The 26,264-nt window shown below is 39.4% G+C and overlaps 1 protein-coding gene across 1 annotated transcript in view; it reads left to right on the top strand.

Annotated features, from left to right (window-relative positions):
- The first annotated feature begins 3,167 nt into the window (after window positions 1–3,167).
- Window positions 3,168–26,264, top strand: part of enpp1 (ectonucleotide pyrophosphatase/phosphodiesterase 1) — a 33,358-nt gene continuing 10,261 nt past the window's right edge. The window contains exons 1-15 of the mRNA XM_073493402.1: window positions 3,168–3,377; window positions 8,611–8,683; window positions 13,581–13,641; window positions 15,768–15,865; window positions 15,948–16,027; window positions 17,215–17,334; window positions 18,896–19,005; window positions 19,116–19,181; window positions 19,280–19,352; window positions 20,369–20,477; window positions 21,440–21,571; window positions 21,682–21,713; window positions 21,851–21,978; window positions 23,751–23,820; window positions 25,940–26,027. Of these exons, the coding sequence (XP_073349503.1) occupies window positions 3,246–3,377; window positions 8,611–8,683; window positions 13,581–13,641; window positions 15,768–15,865; window positions 15,948–16,027; window positions 17,215–17,334; window positions 18,896–19,005; window positions 19,116–19,181; window positions 19,280–19,352; window positions 20,369–20,477; window positions 21,440–21,571; window positions 21,682–21,713; window positions 21,851–21,978; window positions 23,751–23,820; window positions 25,940–26,027 (1,372 nt within the window). The 5' untranslated portion in view covers window positions 3,168–3,245. The remainder of the gene's footprint in view (window positions 3,378–8,610; window positions 8,684–13,580; window positions 13,642–15,767; window positions 15,866–15,947; window positions 16,028–17,214; window positions 17,335–18,895; window positions 19,006–19,115; window positions 19,182–19,279; window positions 19,353–20,368; window positions 20,478–21,439; window positions 21,572–21,681; window positions 21,714–21,850; window positions 21,979–23,750; window positions 23,821–25,939; window positions 26,028–26,264) is intronic.

Genomic DNA, 26,264 nt, shown 5'->3' on the forward strand with positions numbered 1-26,264 from the left:
CAGTGCTGTTGTTACTGGGGGTACTCACAGCTGGAAGGGACCCACAGAAATTCCAGTATGATTACTTTATTTAATAAAAGGGCTCAAGCTAGAGGAACAAACAGTCCAGAAACAAAGCTGCTCACATGGTTTTAATCTAAATAAACATTTGCAGAACTACTCAGAAAGAAGGTAGGCTGTATTTTAAAATGGATGAAGGCAAACTTAACCTTTCTTGTATCAGACGAGATGTATGTACATGGAGCTCAACTGCAAAGCTTTATTCAGAACTGAGTGTGCATTATAATGCCATATCACTTTCAAAAAAAAAGGAGGAAACTTCATAAATACTTATGACTCGTTGGCCTTAAATGTCTTAGTGAATGTCACTTTCAGTGTGCTGTGATGTCGTTTGTCATGTCAACTTGACGTTTACCAAGGGAACAAATAACCTGTGATAAAGTATGTGGCTGGGTGTGTAGGCCTAAAAACTGTCATTTGTGGTTGATATGTTCACTGGTAGAGTTTGGAGGCATTGAGACAGGCTATCAACCAGATGTTTCTTTCAAATAAATATAAAAAATATAATTCTAATAATGTTAATGCTGTTTTATGTTTGTGAGGTAAAAATACTTTATAAATGTATCCGAATTATTAACTATTTTTCATTATCTGTGCATGGCGAGCAAAGTGACACAGGAAGTAAGTCAATTAGGCTAAAGAAACTTGGAATCCTAGTTTTGTTTTTTGCATCTTAACAATAGAACTGTTTGCTTTTTGTCCTCGGCCCACCATTAAGTTCCAGTTTTAGCCCTCCAGCAAGGGAAAAGTTCAGGCATCCCTGCTTTGCATCAGTTAGTGTATTTCTGAAAGATATAGGCTAGGTACACAATATTTCAACTAACATCTATTAGAGATTAAATCGGAGAGGTAAGTCATTTTTTTCCAGCAAACATTTACTTTTCAAATGTGAGGATTTGATTAGCTTTAGGCTAGGCTATTTTCAAAGTCTTATTTGATGCTAATGCTAAATATCCAAATAGCAAATAGGCAGGGGCAAGTCCAGAGAATTTTCTGGTGGGGGGCACAGGGGGTAACAACAATTAATCTGGGGGGGGGGGGGGGGGGGGGGGGGGGCGCCCAAAAGTAACAAAAATGAAGGCTGCCACTGATCGCCCACTTCAATATTTATATTGTACAGTTACACACTGTTTATGTTTTCATCTTGCTTTTCTTGACCACATTAAATCTGCTGGGTGTACTCTTACCAAGTGGTACCACACAGAACACTAGGATGATTGCTGTACAGAGTTAGTCAGAAGTTTGTGCTTCTAGCTCTGTACAGTGAACATAGCAGTGTTCTGTGTAGTAATCAGTTGTAAGCACCACTTAAATTTTCACAATGAAACAACAATATCCTATACTCTTAATCAGTAGTTATGCTGAGTCTGTGCAATAGAAATCTCAGTGTTCTGTGTAGTTATCGGTTTTATGATGATTAAGCACCATCACCACAATGAAATTTAGAACACTAACAACAATATTTATACTTAACATCAGTAGTGCTCAGCTTTGTACAGTAAACATATGAGTTCACTTCAGTAATCCGTTTTAAGCAGAGTAGGTACCACCTACCACTAAAAATAAGAACATTAACCATATTCTACACTCTAAATCAGCTCTTAGTGCTTAAGCTCTCAGTCGTAGTTACTCTTAAGAAAAATAATTCACCACTGCCACTCAAATTCTCACAGTGAAATTGACAATAACAACAATATTCACAATCAGTACTGCTCAGCTCTTTACAATGTGTACTGTAAACAATTATGTGTTCTGTATCACAATCAGATCAAGTGCATCTGAAAGTATTGATTGACACAGTCAACACTTCATTAATTCTACTTTTAATTGAACATACATGACTTAATTTTATTTTTAATAAAGCGTACATGATCATTTGTTTTATAATATATAGCATGAATTGCAGATATTTAACAAACACACAATTTTAAGTGCATAGTGCCAGTTTTATACTGTGATTAAAAAGGAGGTATTAAAAGGAGGTAGATTTAAATTCCTTCATTCACTGAATAACTGTAAAATTGTGCAGAACACCACATTACACATTTTAAAGCTCTTCCCTAATACCTGCATTTTCACCTGGGGGTCCATGAGTGCTGGTCTGGCCCTGGAAATGTTGGTCTGTGTTGGCTGCCCGGCTGCATTCAGCTCGACTCTGACTCTCACACTCCTGCTGGTCACCTGCACTTTCCCTGCTAATTTTCTTCTTAGTGAAGAAATTGGAGATATCTCCCTGCCTCCGTTTCATACTGTAGTCTACACTGAAAACGTGTCCACAAACACAATGAAAAGCAACATGTTATTTGCACTGTACCAACATGGCAGTAGCAACAATGATATGATGGCCCCGCCTCTGCAAACAGGCTTATATTTGGTGTTTGAACAGTTGGTCAGACAAAACAAGCAATTCAGAGGTTTATGTATTTAATTGTACTGTTTTTGTGGCAGTTTTTATGAGAATTGATGGACAGTTTGGGAATTAACGTCAGCCCTACATTCAGCTAGCTTACAGTAGTTAGTAATAGTTAGCCTATTAGCTTCCTTATGCTACCGCTCCATCTCAAGAGATGAATAACATGAACACTGTTAATATTTCAAGCTAAAAAAATATGTTGTTGATTCTGTAATGTCATACACACAAAATCAAAAACTTCTTAATGTGTTTTATTTGGATTTTCTTGTTTTAATGGGACTCAACGTTTGGTCCCGCGCACCACTACAGTCTGAACACAAGATGGCGGCAACGTACAGGACGTTTTTATTGAAGTTCCTCAACAGCTCGTCTGAGAAATTAGACTTGATTAAAGCACGTGCAAACATAAACGTCCGGGATGGGTTTGCCAGTTTGTTTTAATTAAAGCTCCAACTCCTTTCTGAAGTGGCCAAGCGTGAGATTTACTGGACTTCGTTGGAAAATAGCAGACTGCTGACGTCTGCTCTGCTTTCTTTAATCAGCAGCCTCTCTCAGATCAATCACATGCTGCTGCTGCTGCTGCTGCTCCTGCTGCTGCCTCGTAAAGTTGGAGACGCCGAGGAACAAGGCGGTGCTACGCTGGAGCAGCGGGGTCACATCACGGTATATACTCCTCGCCCTCCTCTTTCCGCCTGACACTCGCTCCCTCCTGGAAAACACTGACAGGAGTTTGTATTTTGCGCTCAGCAGCAGCAGCAGCAGCAGCAGCAGCATGGACTCAGCCAAAGGAGAGCAGCGCTCTGCTGAACAGGCTGCGTCTTTATTTGGGACATCAGAGCTGGAGAGCCAGAGGAGAAACGCTGACCGGCGAAAGAAGAGGAATAACTGTAAAATCATCACTGGGGTACGTTTCAGTGCACCTCTGTCTGACCACGCAGCTCCTCTCTGCACAGACATGGTGTTATTTACTTTCACTCTTTTGTTGAAGATGTTTTTAAAAAAGTGCAAGCTGACACAAATTGGGTCTCGCAAGTCTACATTTATAGTGAGTCTGACTTTATAAAGTCTCCTAAATGTCATTTTTATCTTCTGTATCTTTATAAGGCTTTAAAATGTTACTGCGTGATTAATGCGCAGCTGTCAAACAGCCCAGACAGTCAGTGTGCTGCCAGTGAAGGTGGAAACAGAAAGTTTTCACTCCAGTGCAAGAAGACAGAAGACAGACCTGCTTCTACATGTGGAGATGGTCCACAATTGTTGGTATGAAGCAGGACTGGGCTTTTGAGACCAAGGTGTTGAATTGTGATCCAAAAGAGTAAGAAAGTCAGAGAGATAGGTTGTTACAGCAGCTTGTTTTGCGGTAGATCCTATTTCAGACATTTAATCTGGATGTTTGAGGCGGTGCAAGGGAGAGACACAGGCACTGGACAGAGTTTAGTAAGAGCAGTGAAAACAATGAAACAAGGGCGATCACATCATCCCATAGGACAAGGTGTGACCCTCAGATGGCTTCTATTGTGTGACCAACAATCCAAAACCCCAAATATTCCCTTCACTTTAACGTAAGAGCAAGATAAGCAACACATTTTCACATTTTAGAGCCCTGAACCATCAACCTTTTGGCATTTTTCTTGAAATATAACTTAAACGATGAATTGATTATAATAATAGTTGCCAATACATTTTCTTTTGCTTGACTAAACATCGAAACATTGCGGCTCTAGCCTTGTTTTGCCATCACTGCACAAGGTCAGAGAATCAGTTCCCACTGTAACCCCAACATACACGGTACCTTAAGGTTATTTGGAGAAACGTCCACCATATAGCTTGTGTGATGATAAAGGTATTCCTCTTTACAGGACAAATACTGCTGCTTTTGGTTTCAGTTGGCTGTTCATGAACAAACAACCAGCCGAGCTCCCTTTCACTTACTTCCTCTATCTGTCTTACAACCAGCATGAGAATCTACTTGGAAACCAGAACGACAGTTTAGTTTTTATTTCTCAGAATATTATTTTTGTCACAAGAGGAAAATAATAAGAAGCAACAGCAGCTTTTTATTGTTTGCAACTCCTTTAGGCATTGAGACAAACCACACATACACCACAAACTAAATCATTTGGGGCTTTACTTTTCTACCAAAACCATAATTGAAAGAATTGCAAAGAAAAATGCCATTTTGTATATTAGGTATTTCTTTCATGCAGCTGTGGTGAGGGCTATGTCAGATTTTTTACAGTAAAAGATTAAAATAGATTTATAAATGTAGCCAAATGTCACATTTTAAGTGAACCACTGTATGCACCCACTAATCTACCTCAGATATAAACTGTACAGATAGGAAATCATGCGACAGTAAACACACCTTTCAGACTATTTACTAGCAAACTCCAGCTCAAGCCGCAAGAAGCAGTGATTTCGGTTGCAGTCTGCCACATGTGTATTTAATCAGTGCCAAAAGTCAAAGTCTAGACAACAATACTCTGTCCTATCGTACATCAGCCACCATACATCTGTTTGCGATTGTGTTATTTACTGTACTTGATATACTGCAGTCTTATTCAAGGTCTTGTAAAAGGATGATTGCAACATCCTTTTTCAGACGAAAAGCAGGGCTGTTTTTGCTCTAACGAGTGGGTGGGTGATGAGTTTTTCAGACAAATACTGACTTGAGGAAGACATTTTTCATGTGGACTTTGTTATACAGTTTGATTTTGACTCCCAGCATTCTGATCACATCTTTATTGTGCAGACAATATAGAGTAAGCTGAATGTTGTAGTGTGTTTTGGAGTCAGACGTGCAGGTTTCCACCAGACAGACAGTTTACTTTTACAGCCCACAAAGACCACATCTTTCCCAATGGGAGCCAATCCAGGTCTCTCTCTTTCTGTCTCTCTCCGCTCACCTATAGCTGGAGAGAATAAGTGCACACATACCCAGACACCACGCGCACACAGCAGCATATTTTCATACCAGTCTAGGAATTCTTGTGTATGTGAATAGCACTCAATGGATTACTTGTGGGTGAGGATTCCCACGAACCTGCTGTTGAGGCTAACTGCACACAACTGCAGCTTTTAAAGTGATTTAAATTGAAGGACTGCGACATGAAACTCTGACTCTGAGGGTTGTAAAAAATCCACCATAAGTTGTTTTGGATTTAGATGCATAATTTAAAGTTTTGGAAACAGAACAGAGAAAAGATCGTCTGCATTGAAAAAAGAGGATTTATATTCCACCACTTTTGACGTGTTGAGGTACAGTGGGATAACACGTTGAGGAAATGGCATTCTTGCAGCATTTCTTTTTTGCTGAGTAAGTTAATATATTTCTAGAAACTCATGCGTGAACCATTGCTCTCAGTGGTTGATGACCACATCATGTGATGTGTTAGCATATAAAATTCCACTTCCAGAGCAAGTGGTCCCAAGACAAATCCTGAGAGGTCACAAGAAGGTTCAAGGGATAGGGGAAAAGAAAAGAAAAAACACTCCCTTTACACAAATCATGGACCAGCATTGACATGTTGTCAACTATGTCAACTGACATCACTTCATTTTCAGCTTCACATTAATTTAACGACCATGATAACCTCTGCAGGCCTGATGTGGGTGTTGCAGGGACTTCAAAATAAGCAGCAGCAGTATGACAACTGTACACTCCCTTTTCTAAATATACGTATTCAGACTACTTTGAAACGCCCCTCTAATTACAAACAGATAGGGAGATATGAGCCGAGCAGCATATCAAGGAGCAGCTAGGCCTTCGTCCACCTTTAACTTTTCAATTACAGAGGGCCAAGACCAACATTTGGACAGTTGGAGATGGTGTATGGGGGAAGGTGGAAAGGATTAGATTACACTGGGTGGGCAGGGTTAAGGAAATAAATAATAGCCCACTCAGCACTGCAAGGCCCTTATCCCATCTTCAACGTCTTTCTAATGGCCAGCAGGGGGCGACGCCACCGGTTTCAAAAAGAAGTCTGATTGTATGTAAGCTTATGAGAAAATGACCCTACTTCTCATTGATTCATTACCTCAGTAAACTGTTTCCTCAGTAGTTTATGGTCTGAATCAGGAGTTTCAAGTCTTCTTAAACAAATCATGATGGTCATTCTGTAAATTATGGTCCCATTTAGAGTTGTTTGTTGTTAAAAGCTTTATGGTGTGGCTACCTTGTGATTGACAAGTCCTCAGGTTCTCAGTTATATCCATTCAGGAAATCTTCCCCAGATCCACCCTCTCAACCAAATATGGTCACTTCTGGCTCCAAAAAAAACAAGGGCCATAATGTCAGACTCAAGGCTTCAAAATTGTCGACCACAAACCAATGGGTGATGTCATAGTGGGTTTAGACTCACAAAGATAAAAATCTCACAATGAAAAGACAAAATAATGAAGGAATGAAGGAATTAATCAAGGAATCGAAGAAAAGACAAAGTCTACAGTTCTCTGAGCATGCTAACACGCTCAAAATTGCAATGCTAACATGCAGAGGTTTAGCAATTAACATTCTACCATGTTTATCATCTTAGTTTAGCATGTTAGCATCTAACATTTGCTAATTACCAGCTGAGGATCAGAATCACAATCACAATCAGAAATACTTTATTGACCCCCGAGGGGAAATTGCTTGCGTTACAGCTGCTCCCATTCAAAGTCTCAGAAATATGCAGAAAAATAAAAACTATATATAAGCAAGAATAATAAAAATAGAATAAAAATATAAGAAATGTACATTCTACTAGAAATATATCTATATATACAGTGTAATAAATAATGCTACAGTTGAAATATGGGTTATTGCACATTATTTGAGAAACAAAGCGTCCATAGTCCTCCTATTGATTCAGAGTGTCTGACACTCAGAGCGAGGAGTTGAACAGTTTGATGGCCACAGGCAGGAATGATTTCCTGTGGTGCTCTGTGGTGCTTCTTGGTGGGATCAGTCTAGTACTGAATGTACTCCTGTGGCTGACCACCACGTCATGAAGTGGATGGGAGCCATTGTCCAAGATGACATGCAACTTGTACAGCACCGTCAGAGAGTCCAGCTCCACCCCCACAACGTCACTAGCCTTGCGGATCAGTCTGTTCAGTCTTTTGGCATCCGCTACCCTCAGCCTGCTGCCAGTCCAGTTTATTATCAGTGTGGTCCCCCAGATACTTATAATCCTCCACAGTGTCCACACTGACCCCCTGGATGGAAACAGGGGTCAAAGGTACCTTGGTCCTCTTCAGGTCCACAACCAGTTCCTTGGTCTTGAGCTGTAGGATTATGGCAATCGGAATTTTTAGGTGTTTGGTATGTACATAAAGTACTCGAAGTAAAATTTTGACAATTTATCCTCTGAGGACCATGAATATCTGTACAAATATTTTGAGCCAAAACCATTGAGTAAATTTGAAATATTTCTCTCTACAAGTGAAATTTTGACCTGCTGGTGGTGCTAGAGGGAAAAAGTAAAGGGATCACCAAAGTCAGAAGGATTTGTTCTTTAGCGATCATGAATGTCTGCAAACATTCCCCGCGATCCATCCAATAGCTGTTAAGATATTTCAGTCTGGACCAAAGTGGACAACAGACTTGCCAGCGCTAAAACCAAAGCTACTAGCTTTGATTAAATGATTTTTTTCTGTCGTGCAGCTACTTTACAGAAAACTGTCTGTTGTGATTGACGAGGTGTTTATGAAATGCAGAATACCCTGGTTTATGGCTTCTCTCTAAGGGCCAGAAGCCTGTCACAGTGTGTTTGTGTTATGGTTATCAGGCATGCAGCTGACACTTGACTGTGTCTAGAGAGCAAGTAGGAGAAGCTTTAGCCAAGGCCATTTTCACCGCAATATCATTCAAAATAGCAGGGTGAAATTTGATTCTTTTTGTTTGGTTTTCACTTACATTAAGTTTCTGACAGCCAACAGGCAAAATGGTGGTTGGTCGGTCATTTGAAGAGCACTGAACATTGTTGATCATTATTCAACATAGAGTGCTTGACATAGTTGTTTGCTTAACCTTCTACTCACCAAGAGGTAAATCTAAACATCTTCTGTAATGTTTGTTAACAGCATGTGATCCATGAACTGTTATCTTCAGTATCTTAACAGACATCCTGACAGTTGTTCTCTGTATTTTTTAGGTTCTGCTGCTGTGCTTACTGGTGCTCATCTTGGCTGTGGTGCTGTCTCTGAGAAAGAGCAAAGATGAGAACGGTAGGCAATGATGACTTTCACAATGATTTCATGATTTCACTGTTTGATTTTACAGCTACAACATGTTTTTGATCGTGTTTCCACACCTTGAACACACCACAGTCACCAGCTGTAGGAGTGTTCAACGGAATTCAGTTACAGTATCGTAAGGCAATCCAAAAGTTACATGTGGAGTTTTTGACCATTACTATCACAAAAGATCAACGTTTTGATGAGTGGGTTCCCATCTTGTTGGTATCTCATGCACGCACAGGGTTTGGCGATCTGACGGATTTAGATTGTAATCAATGTTGAAGGCGTCAAATATCGTCTTTTTGGGGAATTGTAAAAAATCTCAGTATTCAATGTACCTACTTCTGTTTCCAAACTTCACATAACCTCATTCGCTATCAGATCTACATGACGTGAATGACAAGCTTGTGCCCAGAAAGAACTATCTTTAGGACAATATTGTGTTTAAATGATACAAATGGAGAAATTCAAAGGCTATTTCAAGTCTAGCTATAGTCTACATGGTATTTCACAATTGAGTGATTAGAAATTGTTTATTTTTTGGTCAGATTGCCCACCCCTAACACACACAAAGATGATAGTGAATGTGGTATTTGTATGTCCAAGCACAAGAGTGATGGAATACATGTTACTGCCAATGGTTTGGCAACTGAGAGTTATTGTAGTTGACAGTAATTTGCCAAGAAAAGTTGCAATGCCCAAATGTGGAGAATGTGAACCAATCATACGATGCAAACTAGCCCCAAAAGACCTTTTACCATAAGCTTACTTTGTGAAAGAAGTGGCTGAAAAACGGTGTATATTTTATTATTTGAGTGTCACAACCCCCATGAAATGACTTGTTTCTTAAGAAATGGCAATAAAGAAAATAAAAAATGGAAATAAATTACAGTCTGATAACATTTAGAAACGTCTAGAAGAGCTGCACCACTACATTGTTTTTTTCCCATGCATGTTAGCAGAGGGCTAAACTGGAAGTTTGCCACTCGGTCAGCTGCAGTCTCTAGTGTACATGCTCTGTGGGCTGCACAATGCGGAAGATCCAGGTAATTTTACATTCAGGAAGTAAACTTTTTTGGCATAATTTGCCACTGAGCAACTTTCATATGAGAGGGGCTCAGCCTACGACACTGTATCCAGATTTCCCTTAATAGATACATGATTTCAATAATGAAGGTTTCAATTTTTAAACACATGGTTTAGCAGATGTTTTGAGAGAAAAGAGATGCATCCACCACATTTAAGGACTTTTCATGAGAAACAAATGTTTATTGAGAAAGCAGGCCTGCCACCTGGCACCTTTTTTTTTATTTAAAGGACATGCGTTTTACAGACAGTATTTTACAGTGAGTATATTACTGAGGGGATCAGTATCAGAATAGAATAGAATTTGAAGATTACAGATTTGGCGTCCCCTTGTCGTATGATCAAAAAAAACTTGGCAAACAGCAATACACACCGGAATGAATGGGCTGAAAGCAGTTTCCATTGGGCTTATCTTATATTCTTTGAGACAAAACATATGCCACATGCCACTCTTATTGGAAATATATTAACTAAAACAATGTATAAATATTGGCTTTAAGTTGAAAATCTGTGCAGCGAAGGAAGATATCTCTGCTGCACCAGAGAGACAGACAGAGATTACTATCTCAGTTTACATTTTTGAGCTCTTATTCAGTAGACTAGTGAAAACAAACACTACAATTATCTACTAGTACTAGCATCCTGCTACTGTAAGGAGGATGTAGACATGCTGTTTGAGTTACCAGTACCTATTATAGAAGGCTGCTAACATCCCACTGGCGATCCCTCAGAGACTCTAAACTGCCGGTCTTTAAAGCAGCATTGAAGGAGGATCAAATTACCAACCAGCCAGTGAAAGACAGACACAAGTGAGTGTTATCCTGCATATGACTTGTTCACAGGATATTTTTCTGACAGGGTGGCGCGATCAGGCATTTTAGCCCACTGTTGCAAAACACACGTCATAAACACACATTTTAAGCGAGACAGGAATGTTCACCCGGGGTTGGCATGTTTACTGCAGCTATAGATTCCCTCTGGTTGGACGTGGGCAACGGCGTCAGTGTGCCCTTTGTTGCAAACCGCTGTGCGAAACACCCCTCTTCCATTTTCAGGGGCAGCGGTGGTGCCTGTGGGCAACTGTCCCCAGCCTGGGCGGGGTGCTCTCTCTGCTGTGGCATTTCCCTTAACTTATACTTCCTACCAAGCTGACATGAAAGCCATATGGGAAAAATAAATTTTGACTTTTCACTCACCCAGATTTTTCACATCTATGCAGCTTTGTTGGAACTTCTACATCTTTCATAAAGCTGCTTTTTTGGTAAGGCCTTTGGAGTAAGATGAAAAGAAACAAAAATAACCCAGGACTTCTTCCTGGAGGCTAACAGTATGTATAAAACACTGAGAGTGGGTTTTCCCGTAAATTACAGACCACAGCAACTTGTCTCATGAGACGGAGCATCCCCATGTTCAGTCCAAACCACACCGCTGGCCTCGAGAGGCAGTGAGGAGGGGCTTTCTCACCAACATGCTAAGACTCCCTCTGTCATGTGTCCAGTCAGCAGCAGGCTTGACAGATGTTTTGGGAAGGCAGATAATTGGAAGGCGAAAGAGGTGGTCCAGAGCTTCCTCGAGCAAGAGTTTGTTCCCAAATGATCTGGGAGCCACTTTGAAAGAAACGATAGAGTATATATTATATCAGTGCTTGACAAATACTTGAAGCGAAAATAGGCAACTTTTCAAATTCCTCCCACCCAGTGTTTCCCTGTGGTATTTACTGATGGTACTGCTGTTGCAAAGACAGCAATGTGGCTACTGCTAGCAGCCTGGCTACTGACCAAAGCAAAAAAAAAAAATATCGAAGAATCCCCATTTAACCTGGATGAAACACCTAGTTGTATTAACTAATGCAGTGCCTGCTCAATACATGCTGTTTGACAGAGATTATCTGATAATATGAGGGGTTTACAGATCCAGTCTTAAGCCTCCCGAACTGCTCACAGACTCATTGGGCCCCAATAACATCAAACACATTTGATTTTTACAATTTAAACTTCAAATATCAAGGTGTATCAAAACCAGACTACAACAACCAATGAGAGAGGCAGCCCGGAGCAGCTGATGGTGCTGCCAAGCAACGGTAGACATAAGCCCTTAAGGCTAACATTAGCTAGCACACTACTGTTGACAGTAACTTAAAATCACACCTCCAGTTTGCGCAGCAAAATAGAAAACCTGTGTTGACCACGTTTCTCCACTCATCCAGACTCATTTTACCTTCTGCTTTTGTTTTTGTTTTTCTTAACGCGTTGCTACAGCAAGTTGTTGCACCAAGCTATCCTCTATTTTGTTTATGTCTGCCTCCCCATGAGATCACGAGAAAGCATCATTTGTGAGCACAGCTCTCCATTCTTGTTTTACCTCAGTTTGAACAATGTTCAACCTTATAAGTTAATTTCTGCTCAGGTTATGACTGTTTAATAAATAGTCTTAGTTTTAGACTAGTCAGTCAAATGCTGATGTGGCTCTGTGTCTGCCGGATGTATACCTAAATACACAACTGTGTGCTAAAACATTCACTATAACATAACAGTTTTGTACTTACCAGGTGTCCAAAAGAAAAGACTAGTTCAGGTTTTAAACACGTTGTAGGATTCTGTTGTTCCCTGTAGTTCTCTTACATTTTCTTACATTAAGTAAATGGGTCTGAGATTATGATGCCCCATGTTTCAAGTTACAAAAATGAGATAATCACACCTCTTAAAGAAAAGCTGTTTTTTTCTCCCTGTTTTGTTTCCATGAGAACAAAGTCCAGATGGTTTCTATTGCGTGTCAACACATTCTGTACACCACAGAGTCTGGCTTTAAAATCTGACGGTTGAGTATTTCTTTTTTTGTTCATGGCGTCTCTCTGTGCTGTTATCCATTTGTGCATTTACGCAACATATTCATGTGGTTCACAGAGCAGAGCTTTCTTCTAGCTCCAAAAAAATAGTGGAAAGACTCTGCTGGCCGGGAGGCACAGGAAACCTTCAGTTTCTCTCCGTCTTAAATCATCTCATGAATATGTGGATGACAGAGTGGCATTGCTGCACTTTTGCTTCCTGCTGTATGCCAGTGAAATGACTCAGGATTCCTATTCAATTTGACCTAAAGGCCACATAGTACGAGCGATGGGATCCTACATGAACACAAGATACTCTGACAAAATTGACAGTGTTGATCTACATGAGAGATTATTGCTTCTCTGTTTTATTAAAAAAAAAAAGGTGATGTCATAGTCCTGTGTGCCAGATCACATTTTTTAATCCAAATCTTATGACAGTTGCCAGAACTGCACAGAACCACACCCACACAGGCCTATTGAAGCAGATTTTTTTCCTTTTTTTTTTTTTTTCAAGCTATCAATAAATATCAAATATGCTTGTTCTGAACTTGTATAGAGGAACTACACACACTTATTCTTTTTGCACTTTTTTTGAGACAATAAAAACTTGAGATAAGAAAAAAGCAACTGAAAATAAGGAGGAAGTTATGAAATGTCAAAGTTGGTAACATAACAGATGGGATGTGAGGCAAATGGAATCAGCTTGCGTCAAAATGACTCGCATAAAAAAGCTATCAGAGATGAATTCAACAGAAAGAAACAAATATTTTGCAACAAATATTTGTTAAGAGGTTCCTTAGGGAAAAAAGGAAGTTCTAACACCAATTCTTCTTAAATAAGTCTGGTTCCTTAATCTCTATCTGTTGCTTACTGATGTCAGTATCATGTGTTACAGCCAGATTACGTCAGATAGCTCAAATACACTTTATGCAACCATTTTTCCCACTGACGATGCTCTTTTCTTTCCATCAGGAGGTCAGATCTGGCTGAATGAGGCCGATGTCGAAATTCAACAGCCGAAGTGTCCACCTGGGTAATACGATACTCTTTTCTGCTGTTGTGAGAACTCATATGGTTTTAATAGGAAACAATTCCTCAAATCTCAGCTGGCCTAGTCTGCATTACACCATCTCTTGTAAGGGAAATTCTCCTCGTTGAGGTAGAGAGTTGCTAATTCTCCGAAAGAAATTTAGACTCTGCAGTGTTCTCTCCAGTCTTTCAAATGTTTCTGACTTAAATACAGTGGTTACATACTTTACAGCAGTTGTTAATTAGTCCTTCCCAAAACAATGACCCCCTGATGTTTGTGTTGATCTTGCCTTTCCCAGGGTAGTGACCCTTTTTTATTGGAATGTGAATGTCACCTCAGGTGAAGAGAATTGCCCCTCATATGACTTTCTGACCTGTTCTAATACTAACAAACCCTAACACACCTTAGGTGAAGGGGAATCTCCCCTTCTCTCACATCCTGATATGTTCTCTACCGAACATTGATTACTGAATTCAAAACTATGTAATTTCCCACACTCTTCTCCTCCTATTTGTAAAATATCTTTCAGCATGTTTTGGTGCTGAGAATGAAGCTTTTCAACTGTATCGCCCACAGTTATCCTGGTATGTTGAGTTGAGCCCATTGTTCCCAGTAAGCAGTTTTTAGTGGACACAAGACTGTGACTGAGAAAAAATGGAAAGAAAGTTTCGAAGTGTGTAAATAACCCAAACTCATGACTCTTGTTTTTATGACACGCTTGTCCAAGTGGAAAAAGTGTCTCTATGGAAACCAGGCTAATGACTAATCAGGCATGTGTTGGTGAGTGGTGGTATGTGTGTTCACATAGATGAGTGTGTGGTCACATGTGTGTCTGTTTTTCTGCCTTGGTAAGGGAGTAACCCCAGACAGACTCATTAGACTATGGAAAGGAAACCTGTGGCTCCAAATGAAGCTATTTTTGGTTTGAAAACATCTTTAAACAAAATAAAAGTTGTCTGTGTTTTCATATATCAAAGTCACTCATTCCGCTGGGTTGTTTATATTGTTTCTGTTGGCAAACCACACTTTTATTTTAATGTGTGGTTTGTTTTTTTACATCCAAAGAAGAAGCTCTTCTAGAAGATGCTGATTGCAACACTTTTTAATTAGAATTTATATTTATACTGTACAGATGTACTTCTTTATTTAAAATTGTTTAATGGCAAACTGGTTGCTATTCAAAAAGTACTAAGTATCAGTGCCCTGTGTAATCGGTAGTGTCTAGCACTGTGTGTGTGCGTTGTATTTTGATGAAGAGGCCTAGACCATCTCCGTTTTTTCCAACAAAACACTACTGCAGATGTGAAAAAAGTAGTATATAGTCTTTTGTGGTGCCTACATTACCCACAATGCAGCTAAGCCACTGAGTGACATCACTTGAAGCAGCTTCTTCTGGACCCACACAGGCTTTATACTACTTTTTTCACTATCAGTGGTACTCCCCAAGCCCTTTAAGACCACCTTAATGTATAAATTAGTGGAGTTACCCTTTAAACTGGCAAGAAAACTTAGAAACATAATGTAACAGGAAGGCTAAAACACAGAAGTTTCTGACAACGATGTCGCTTACTTCTCCCATGGAGAACATTCGGAAAAGAGGAAAGGTAAAGGCAGGAAACACCCACAAAAGTGAACGTAGTGGTACAGAAACTGTTTCTAGAGTGTTCCACATATTGACTCTGGCACCCAAATAAGTCGGCTTACAACTATTTACACAGATTGTGTATAATTATAATGCTACATATCACAAATGCATCTGTTACCCTTGCAATAGTTTGATGGCTTTTAAACGTGTAACTCCTGCAGATAATGACAATGTGGGCTTCCACTGAGTTGGGAGGGGACCATGCTGCACTGTGTGGAACAAAGAAATCTGCAGAGACCAACAAAACTGATAGTCTTTGATTTCTTGCCAGTAGAGTCCCACTTCTCTTCCTGTGGTCTCTATTTCTCCTCTTGCCTGCTTAGTCAAAGAGCTGCTTTGTACTCTCCCTACACCGACCTACTGTACAACACTACTGGTGCCAATGATAACAATCTCTCCTGCTGAGTAATTATTCCATTTTCCATTCTCAGACCCACCTCAGTATCCACTCAAAGCATCATTCTTCCCCTGTCCCCTCGCCCAGTTTTTCCAGGCCTCCTCTCATCCTGGTGTCCTTGGATGGATTCAGGGCAGAGTACCTGAAGGATCACAGCAGCCACCTTCCCGTCATCAACAAGTTACGTAAGTAACCAACACTGTTGATTCTGTAACTCATCATGGTTTTCTATGAATCCTGGTGTGACTCAACATGACTGTGTTGCAGGAAACGCTGGGACAACAACACCATACATGCGGCCTGTCTATCCCACAAAGACCTTTCCCAACCACTACAGCATTGTGACTGTAAGTGTCCCTGGTCTGGGGTTGATTTATTGACAGGAGTTAGTCACTGACTTGTTTATAATAGTGGATGAACAACACATACTATAATATAAAAGTGCTCTGCTACAAGAAAAAGTCCTGTGTTCAAAATCCTACTTAAATGAAACTGTTTTCAACAAATTTTGCTTTACATGTAAGTATCAAAAACTACTCATTCTGATGTAAAATTTTGATGCAACAACGTGCAAGTGGTATTTTACTGTAGTAGCTGTTTGAGGTGGAGCTTGTTTTAACAATTTTATATAAATTAAAGTTATTTTGTCCAGTGTTTCCCAACCAAGGGGTTGGCCCCCTGTGACAGGTCACAAGATAAATCAGAGGGGTCACTAGATGGTTAATTGTAGAATAAATAAGAAAAAACAAGTCCCGATACACACCACACTTTTAGCTTAGAAGCTACAATAAAGATTTCAGCCTTAAAGGGTGTAAATAACGGCTTTTCAAATCAATTTGGTGGCTTCTGGAGACCTGGATTACTGTATGAAGCCATTTTATGTTTTGGGTTTTTTTTAGGGTTGTTTTTTATTATTTTTTTTACATTTTAAGACCCCCAGCTACTTAAGTTATTTAGGAGAATGCTGCAACGCTGTTTTAATGTGAAGCTCCAAAAAACTTTTGTGGACTACGAAAACTACACCAAACTTTCCATCAGCATGGGTCCTACTGGCTGAATTTTCAGTTTTTAGGTGAAGTTATCCTTTAACAATTTAGTTTATGATGTTTTTTTCTATAAAATTTTCAAAGTAAAGTAAAAAGTAACCAGTAACTATGGCAATCACGTAAATGTAGTGAAGTAAATAGCAAAACATTTCCCTATGAAATGTATCTGAAATGAATTTGGGGGTTTTCCCTGTGGCTGTCGAGTCAGTGTCGGCTCTTCGCAGTAGTATTGAGGTTACCACTGAGGCCTAATGGCTTACATGTGCTTGCGGAGAGGAACAGCAGCAGGACTGGGGGGGGGGGCTCACAAAGTGGATTTAACCTCTTGGTTGAAACCAGATCCTTCAATTAGAATAAACTGCTGTGGTTACCAGCAATATTTAGTTTAGAGAAGGATGAGAGAGAGGAGGTAATCACTTTAAATCCTTGCAGCCGCAGTATGAAAACAGCTCACTTTGATTGTGTGTTTTTGTGTCTGATTCTTGCAGGGTCTTTATCCTGAGTCTCATGGGATTGTGGACAACAAAATGTATGACGTGACCCGAGGTGCTTTCTTCAGCTTGAAATCTGATGAGAAATTCAACCCAAAATGGTATCAAGGAGAGCCAGTAAGTGAATCCCTGCGACCTCAGTACTGTGTACAAGGGTGCAAATTGGCTGTTCAGTAGGGTTGGGAATCTCGATGCACTAAATGATTTTATTTGCCTTGACTTTGGAACACCCAGAAAGGCTCCAACTGAGGATCTAATGCTTATGAAATGTATCTTGGGGCAAGACCCAGGCAATCAAGTACCAGTTGCCTAACTTGAAACTTGCACTGTATTTTACATTTCACCATCCAATTGGTTCAGCTTTCAGGAACTTGTAGCCCAGTCTTACTAGATTCTTGGAGGCAATCGCAGGGTTTAAAATGGGATTTAAAATTTTTCATTATTGACTTTTCTGCTTCGAGACATAATTTTTCACGAGAGAATTGCGAAGCATATAAGGAATCAAGTCTACATTTTCCCCCAGCACTACTGTTCAGAAAATATTAGTCTTAAAAAGTCCAATGCTGGGCCCTAATGAAACAGTTCTGAACCATTTTAAGAGAATTAAATTTCAACAGCAGGGCAGTTCTGAGAACTGCTTTCATAACATTTTCCTGACACATGCCAGACTGTATTGTTCTGTAATTTGTCAGGGTTAACACACCCTAATTCTGTGGAAAACCTGACATGAATCGTGAGAAGGAACTTGTCTTGTGTAAGAAATATGAAGCATTGTGCTGTAATTTTCTGTCTGTGAACAGCAGGAGACCTGATTCAGAGTTTTATTGCTCTGAATCAGGTCTCCACGTAATGAGCTTGTTGATATAATTATGGATTCTGCTCGTGCTAAATGACAGCTTGTGAGGGCTGTGAGTTGGCTTGTTTAAACATTTTGTGGTCCCCATTTTAAATGGTATGCCTCTTAAATCTCATTCCTCAACTGTGTGACAGACTGCAAACAGTAGCAATATGACTTTCCAAGAAGGAAGAAGAAAATAGATGAACGATGACCCCTGGAAAGCACTCTTTCATAATGAGCTCGTACAACTTAGTGCATCTGCCAAAACATGCTTACAAGCCTGCTGCATAAATAAAACATGTGCAGATCAATTGAATAAGTATTGATTGTACATAAACATATGCAGTTAGATTTCCATCCGTCTTGACTGAGCTGTAAGGGATTACACTTTTATACTAATGGACTAAACACTGCTGCTGTGAGATCAATGAACGAGGTATTAGTCTATTACAGCTCAATGTGTCTGAATTAATCATGAACCTAGATGACACATTTGTCTCCTCTTTTCCCTTTTTTTACATATTGTCCTTTCCTTCCCTTTCCCCTTCCTCTTTGTTATTTTCCTTTTCTCTCCTATTGTCTAATTTCTCTTCTCTTCTTTACTTTTATTTTATCTCTCCTCCTTTTTTCTTCCCTTTCCTTTCACCTCTCCTGTTCCCTCCCATCTCATCCTCTCCTCTCTTTACCTCTCCTTTCTAATCCTGTCCTTTTCTTTTCTTTTTTCCCTCTCCTCTCCTCTCCTCTCTTCTCCTTTCCTCTCTAATTCTCTCCCTTTTCCTTGTCTCCTCTACTCTGCTCTACTCTACTCTACCCTCCGCTCCCCTCCCCTCTCCTCACCAGGTCTGGATCACTGCCATGCGTCAGAAACTGAAAACAGGAACCTTCTTCTGGCCCGGCTCTGATGTGGCAATCAATGGCACCTTTCCAGACTATTACAAGATATATGACAAGTAAGAGTGATGCTGTTACATTACATACATTTAAATTAATTTTAAAAATGACACAATATATACATGTATTGATTTATTCCATAAAAACATGGTGCCTTTTTGGTGTGCAGGAGCACTCCATTTGAGAAGAGAGTGTCCATGGTGTTAGACTGGCTCAAGTTACCTCAGGGACAAAGGTATGACATGTTCTTAATTATCATTATTAAGATTATGTTGAGAGTCACCTTTAGAAAACACAGAACATTACACCTAACTGTTGTCTTTGTAATTTTAGACCTGACTTCTACACTTTGTACCTGGATGAACCTGACTCGTCAGGACATCGTTATGGACCAGCGAGCAGACAGGTCAGACATTCACTAAACATTTAACCATTATAATCTGGTTGTTAATCTTCCACTGACTAGATTTTTTTCATCTTATATTTGCACACCATGGTCTTCATCAGCATTGAGTTTGCTTTGTTGTCATGGAGAAGGCTCAAATTTCATCACATAACTTCCTGTACAGTTAATGTGGAACATGTGGTAACATTGGTTGCACTGTATATGTGAGGGAAGGATGGTGAAAACTCAAGGAACATCAAGGAAAATGTTTGAGAAGAGATACTTCTAGTTCCTAAGGTGTAAATACTCAGCAGATGCCATGTAGAATCAAAATGGGGGATATGTTTTGTCAAAATGCTCGCATTTAACCGTTTTGTGCAAAGCCTTCATTTTCAATATTTGAGGCCTTTTTGCTGTTGTGTCATGAGTGAAGTAAACTTCCTAAAAGTATTCACTTTCATATTGAATTAAACTCATCTAGGCCATTATATTGTAATTTAAGTGTTTGTGTTGCTTTATCAGACCCTACTTGTACAGACATTTTTCTTCCTTACCTGTGGTGCTGTTTATCCATCCATAGATCGTTTTTGTGTGAGTTGCCGAACTTTGGACATATGTCTTCCCTCTCTCGAATATAATGGAATTGAATGGAAGTCAACTTGTATTGCTCGAAACTCCCAAAAAAATCCATTTAAAAAACTCAACCGCATGTCTCTTTCCAGAAATAATCACCCAAAGACACTTAAAGATAGTCATTAAACTATTGTGAGCAGTTTCAACTATTTTCTTTCTACCGAGCTACACCTGCCAACAAAATAAGCTAATTAAGCTAGCTGACATTAGAGCTCAGCCATTAATGTTTACATCCTGTGCTCTTTAAAAGTGTTTATTATCTAACATTTATTTAATTATTTATTTGCTGAAGCAAGTTGTTCTCAAGGTACGTCCATGATGTTCTTGGAGTTTCTCTGAACATTGTTCTCCTGACACACTGACCATTAACCCTGTTAAACCATTAAATGCTGCTGTGCCTTCAGGTTGTTGACGCCTTGGAAAATGTGGACAGGATTGTGGGCACGCTGATGGATGGCCTGACTCAGAGAAACCTGCAGCACTGTGTCAACCTGATAATTGTATCAGACCACGGTGAGATAACCACACAGCTGTGACACACAAAGTGTAATCAGTAATACAGATGTGAAAAAGAAACAAATTCTTTAAACTGTACAATGAAAAAGAAATTGACACTTCCATCAATTCAAAGGATATTTTAGTAATTTTGGCCATTGTTTTTGTCTTTTACTTTGTCTTTCAGTAGATATGTGTGTTTGCTTAGCAACAAACAAATACTGTGCATCCTCTCTAAATCTCTGCGGTTTCACAGTAATAAGACAAATCATCGTTTTAGAGCCTGCATGCCACTGAGGGGGACTTTCGAGTCTTAGTGTCATCTTCAAATGTTTGACTTGGTTGACTCACTGCACCTGTTGCAGGAGTAAACTTCATGCCTGAGAGAAATCAGATGAAAAATGAGTCTGTTATGTACGAGTAAGCTGGGAAAAAAACTGTTCTCAGTGGTATGTTAGGAGGATATTTTGTGATGAGAAGTTTCTCTGGACATATGTAGACCATATGTTTAGTCTTGTAATTACTGTAGGTATATTGAAGATCAATGCGCGCCAGTGAATGTGGTTCAGGGCGATGCCCAGCTATCCTCATCAAAAACATAATTTTCAAAAGAAGATGAATTTTGATGTACGTTGCTAATTGTGAGTTTGCAGTAATGAAGGACAAGACAGATGTCACATGTCACCCGAAACGATGTCAACAGATGTTATACTGTAAATCTTATGGGCTATAAGTTAGTGCTCATATCTTAAGCCACATTTTTGACAAGATAAACATCTCTGCCTGAACAGGGGAAGAACATTGAAGTTAAACAACATTAGTGTGGGGAAATAAAGGAGAAATCATACGCTGTTTTTTTTTTAAATTCTTGTACCTTGAATCCTTGAACCTTGTATGCCATCGTGGCAAGAACAATCACAAATCTTTACCATTTACAATAAACAGCTGAAGACAAATTTATATTTTCTCATTTTTCACAGGCATGGAGGAGGCTTCATGTGAAAGGGCCTTATATGTGTCAAACCTCATCGACAATACAGCCGACTTTTCTGTCATCCAAGGCCCGGCTGCTCGCATCAGACCCAGTCGCCTCCCAGAGAACTTCTTGTCCTGTAAGTTCCCGGCAATAACTTCCCTCCTACATAGCTTTGTAGCATCACATATCACATAATGTCAGTTTGTAACCAGTGGTGCGGACCTTGTCCTGTGTTTCTTTCCTCAGTCGACTATGAAGGCCTGGTGAAGAACCTGTCGGTATGCGAAGTATTCCAAATGTGACTTTTGTGTTCATAAGAAGAATAAAGAATTATCTGCTTGCTTGGCTTCACGTCAAACAAACCCATTCTCTCTCTGCTGTGTGTTGAGTCTCCTCTTCTATGTCTGTTCTGAAGTGCAGGAGCTCAGACCAGCCAATGAGGCCGTACCTCAAAGAAAATCTCCCTAAAAGGATGCACTTTGCCAACAACAAACGCATCGAGAGAGGACACCTGTATATGAACAGTGGCTGGCAGGCTGCACTGTAAGTCACTGATCAGTCTTTAAATGTTCTCTGTGTTATAGTATAAAAGACACAGACTCACAAATGCAAGCAGCCTGGAGAAGAATGTTTCAGCTCCATTCATTGAAAAAGACCACCAGAACCTGTGGTTAAAATCTCAAAAGCTAGCAGTGGACGTTTGAGCTTACATTATTTCTTAACATACAGTCAGTTTGTCTCTGGTCCTGACAAAGGTCTCAAAAAGGCATAAAGAGAGTTTTCTCCAGACTGCATACTGCAGCATGTGAAGTGAAGTGACATGTACTGTGGTAAAGTGAAGCAAGGCGAAATTAATTAAAGTGACGGGAGGTTAAGTGAGGTAAGGTGAAGCGAAGTTAAGTTAAGCTACAAAAGTAGAGTGAAGCAAAGTAAAAAAATAAATTAAAAAAAAGTTGTAGTACAGTATAGTTATGCAAAGTTAAGTGAAGTGAGATAAAATGAAGTTCAGCAAGGTAAAGTAAAGTAGACAAAGTGAAATGAGGTAAAGTCAAGTGTAGTTAAGTGAATCAAAGTAAAATGAATTAAAGTTAAGCAAAATAAATTTAAAGTGAAGCAAGTTAAAGTGAGGTAAAGTGAAGTAAATTCAAATTAAGTGAAATGTAAATTTAAATAAAGGGAAGCGTTTTAAAGTGAAGTAAAGCAGAGCGAGGTAAAATAAATGGAAGCAAAGTGAAGTGAGATAGAGTGAAGGAAAGTTCAGCCAGGTAAATTAAAGTGAAGCAAGTTTAAGTACACTGAAGTGAAGTGGAGCTAAGTTAAGTAAAGCGAGGTAGAGTGAACTGAGTGAAAGTGAAGTGAAAAAAAGGTAAGTGAAGTGAGATAAATTAAAGAAATGTTTAGTGAAGTGAGATAAAGTGAAGCAAGGTAAAATAATGTGAAATAACGTAAAGTGAAGTGAGGTAAAGTGAAGCATAGTAAGGCTAAGTTCTATCGAGTCAAGTGAGGTGCAGTAAAGTAAACTAAAGCATGGGGAAATATTTGAAACAGGGTGCCCAAGCCTGTTCAACTGAAATAAATGCTTTTTATAATAGTTATGTTGTGTCCCATTAATCAATTACAATGGAGAATTGTAAGTGCAGGAGTGATGTACAACTAACTGTCAATGTAATTTAAAGGCAATGTGAAATTCAAGGCAAAAAGCTTAAAAGAAACTAGATCCTTAATAACCTTTAGATTGATAAAAATGTTGTTAAATGTAAAACATACATTGCCATAGTGCTTTTTTAATGGACCTGATGTCCATGGAGTGCTTGGTAGGCATATTCACATAAAGTAAGATTAGATTTTTCATATTTTCATTGTAGGATACCAAAGCCGTTACAGTAATCAGTCAGGAATTTGCAAGTATGGAAATGGATGTGAATGTATATAAAAGCCACACAGAAGGTGAAGCCTTTACAGCAAGCAATCATTCATAATTAATGAAGCATGATATGTTGGAGTGGAGTTGTCCAGCTCTTTTGAGGGATAGCAACCATGTAATCATGGAAAATTGCTACAGGCTGAAGAATTCAGTCGACCTGAGTGTACGGTGTTTGCAGAGTGATATGACTCACTCTTTATGTTATATAAAATTAAACTCTCCTGACCCTGAAATGGAGATTATTTGGGACGAAATGTTCCTTCAAAATAAGACGGAAACATGTGCCTGTAACTAACAGAGTCGTGTTACAGTAACTTCCTCTCTCCATTTCCCTCTGTCTTTGTGTTTATTTTAGCTTCTCAGATAAAATGTTTTTATTCTACTTTGACAGAAACCGCAAGGAACTGAAGTACTGCACCGGTGGATTCCACGGCTCCGATAACCTCTTCACCAGCATGCAGGTCAGAGGAAGGAAACGTGTTTGTTTGTCCACTACGATAAATGTTTATCACAATGTTTTGTGTGAATTTGAACAAAACAGGACGTCTGATTACACATAGAGAGAACATATTTACAGTCTGACAGAGCTCAGTAAGCAAGAAAGTAAAACCTTATTTATACTGTACACTACGTGTCATTCCAGGTGTGAGCTACCATCGAAGTCGCAGCAACACAAACAATGCTGATAGTGAAAAGATGCAACGTTAGACATAAACGCAATTTAAATACACAAAGAGTTAAAAACTGTTAACAAAACCAATAATTTAGACTAGCAGGAAGACAGCCTCCCCTGCTCTGTACCAGACATATAAATAGCCTGAGAATAGTATTTATTGAATATGTTTGTGAGAGTTCCTATTGGACCAAGACGTAAAAACACAACTCTTTTTTCATTTTGGCACTTCCAGGATGGTGTGAGTTAAATGTTCCTCTGCTAGGGGGTGGATGGTGAACACCAACCTCATTTTTCTGGGGTTTGTAAATCGAAAAGGTCAAGAACTACTGGCCTGAAATATCCACAGATGTCAGTTTGTGCAGAATTTTGAGATGACAAAGGAGCTACACTGCACCAAAATCATGCTTAATTTTGTTTTTTATTTCTACAATGCACAGTTTAAATAGACCATATGAGGCCTGATAACTCTAACTAAGGACCACTTGGCCAAAACTAAGAATCTAGTCTGACTCAGCGGATGTAGACTGTTCAGTCGACCTTCCGCTATCTGTGTGTGTTACTGCTTTCAAAGTCCCTGTTATTTCAGCAAACAACAACATCCTCCGCTAGCAACCTACACACTGAAATAGGCAAGTTATTCTAACTCTAACCTGGTCGTTAACGAATGTAAGCAAGCCAGCAGCTGTTAAATTTTATTTTGCCAGGATTTGGCCATTTTAAAGCCAGGGCTCGCCGCTCCACATCAAGAACTAGTTCACCCTGACACTATTTGACGGGGGCACAGTCGCTGCATCATGGGTTTAGCCTAAAACGATTGTGATTGGTTTAAAGAAATGCAAATAGGCCAGAGCATCTTTTCCCCTTATACCAGTATAGTAATTAGTGCAGCCAGACTTTTCTCTGGAAAAATGTAACGATTTGTTTAATTTAGAGAATTAAGTTTGTTGAGCTCATACTTTGCCACTACACTTCCACAACTCTTCTCTGTTGCCTGTGAGGTTCAGTAGCTCTACTTGAGGTTAAAAGATTTTACTCCCCAGTAGCTGCTTACAACAAAGTAGAGTATCACACAAGAAGCACATCAGTAGATCAGGATGTGCGTCAGCGGTCTTGCTGCATACAGGGCTTAAATGATCATCCAGGAAACGCGTAATCATCGATCAAAATATAATGTTTTACTCAAGAGCAAGTGTTTCTGCTTCCGTTACATTTGGGGCTCAGACAGAGAATGCAGATTTCTTTCTTATACAAGGTCTTGTACATAAAATACAATTTCTTGTTCGAGTCTAAATATAACATATCCCCATCTTTGCTGTTTTATTTCTGTGAATGAAAAATGCCAAACACAAAAATACTCTGGCTCTAAAACTGTCCCTCACGTACAGTAATTACACTTGTGCGAGGTTGCTCTCCACCTACACATCCTCTGCTTCGGATTGAGTCGTCACACAATACGTCTGTGTTTGTTTCCGGACATGGTTTACACTGGAATTTAACTTGGTATAATTAGCTTACAAGGTTGCTGTGAGTCAAGACAAGTAAACTATTCTTCGAATGGTTTCCAGCCTGCCTACGCACAGCAGAAAAGGAGAGCAAAAGTGTGCTTGAAATAGACTCACCTGCAAATATATAAATAAATTCACATCCCAGCCAACCAACACCTTTCCTAGAAATCCTGAACTTACATTTCCGAGGTTATGTGAGGTTGTTTTACTGATTTAGTTCATTTCAAATATTTACAAGTGGCCTGATCAGTGTTTGACATCTTGTTGTTTACAGAGGGAGTTTAAATGAAGGTCTACATTTCTGTCAGGTGTTGTTGTTTGTATAGTTCTGTGTGCTCTTGTTTATCTCCAAATAAATGAATGAATGTCCATCTGTTCATGTGTATTTGCTTCATCCAGGCGATCTTCATTGGCTACGGTCCAGGATTTAAAGACAACACTGTTGTGCCCCCGTTTGAAAACATTGAAGTATACAACCTCATGTGTGGTAAGTTGATTGGTCAATGCACACTGAGTACACTGTGCTTGCTTCCTTATTCTTTCCTGTTGTATTCAAAGGAATAGTTCAACACTTACCAGATAAGGACCGCTCTCATGTCCTGAAGTCTTGATGAGACTTTGACACGTTCACAGCCAAGAAATAGTCCCTTAAAACCACAATGTTGTTTGTAGGTGTACGTTTTTGTCTGGATTAAACAAATACACAAATAAAATTAGGAAGTGT

This window comes from Pagrus major, chromosome 22 (genome assembly GCF_040436345.1).
Source record: "Pagrus major chromosome 22, Pma_NU_1.0".
Lineage (NCBI taxonomy): Eukaryota > Metazoa > Chordata > Actinopteri > Spariformes > Sparidae > Pagrus > Pagrus major.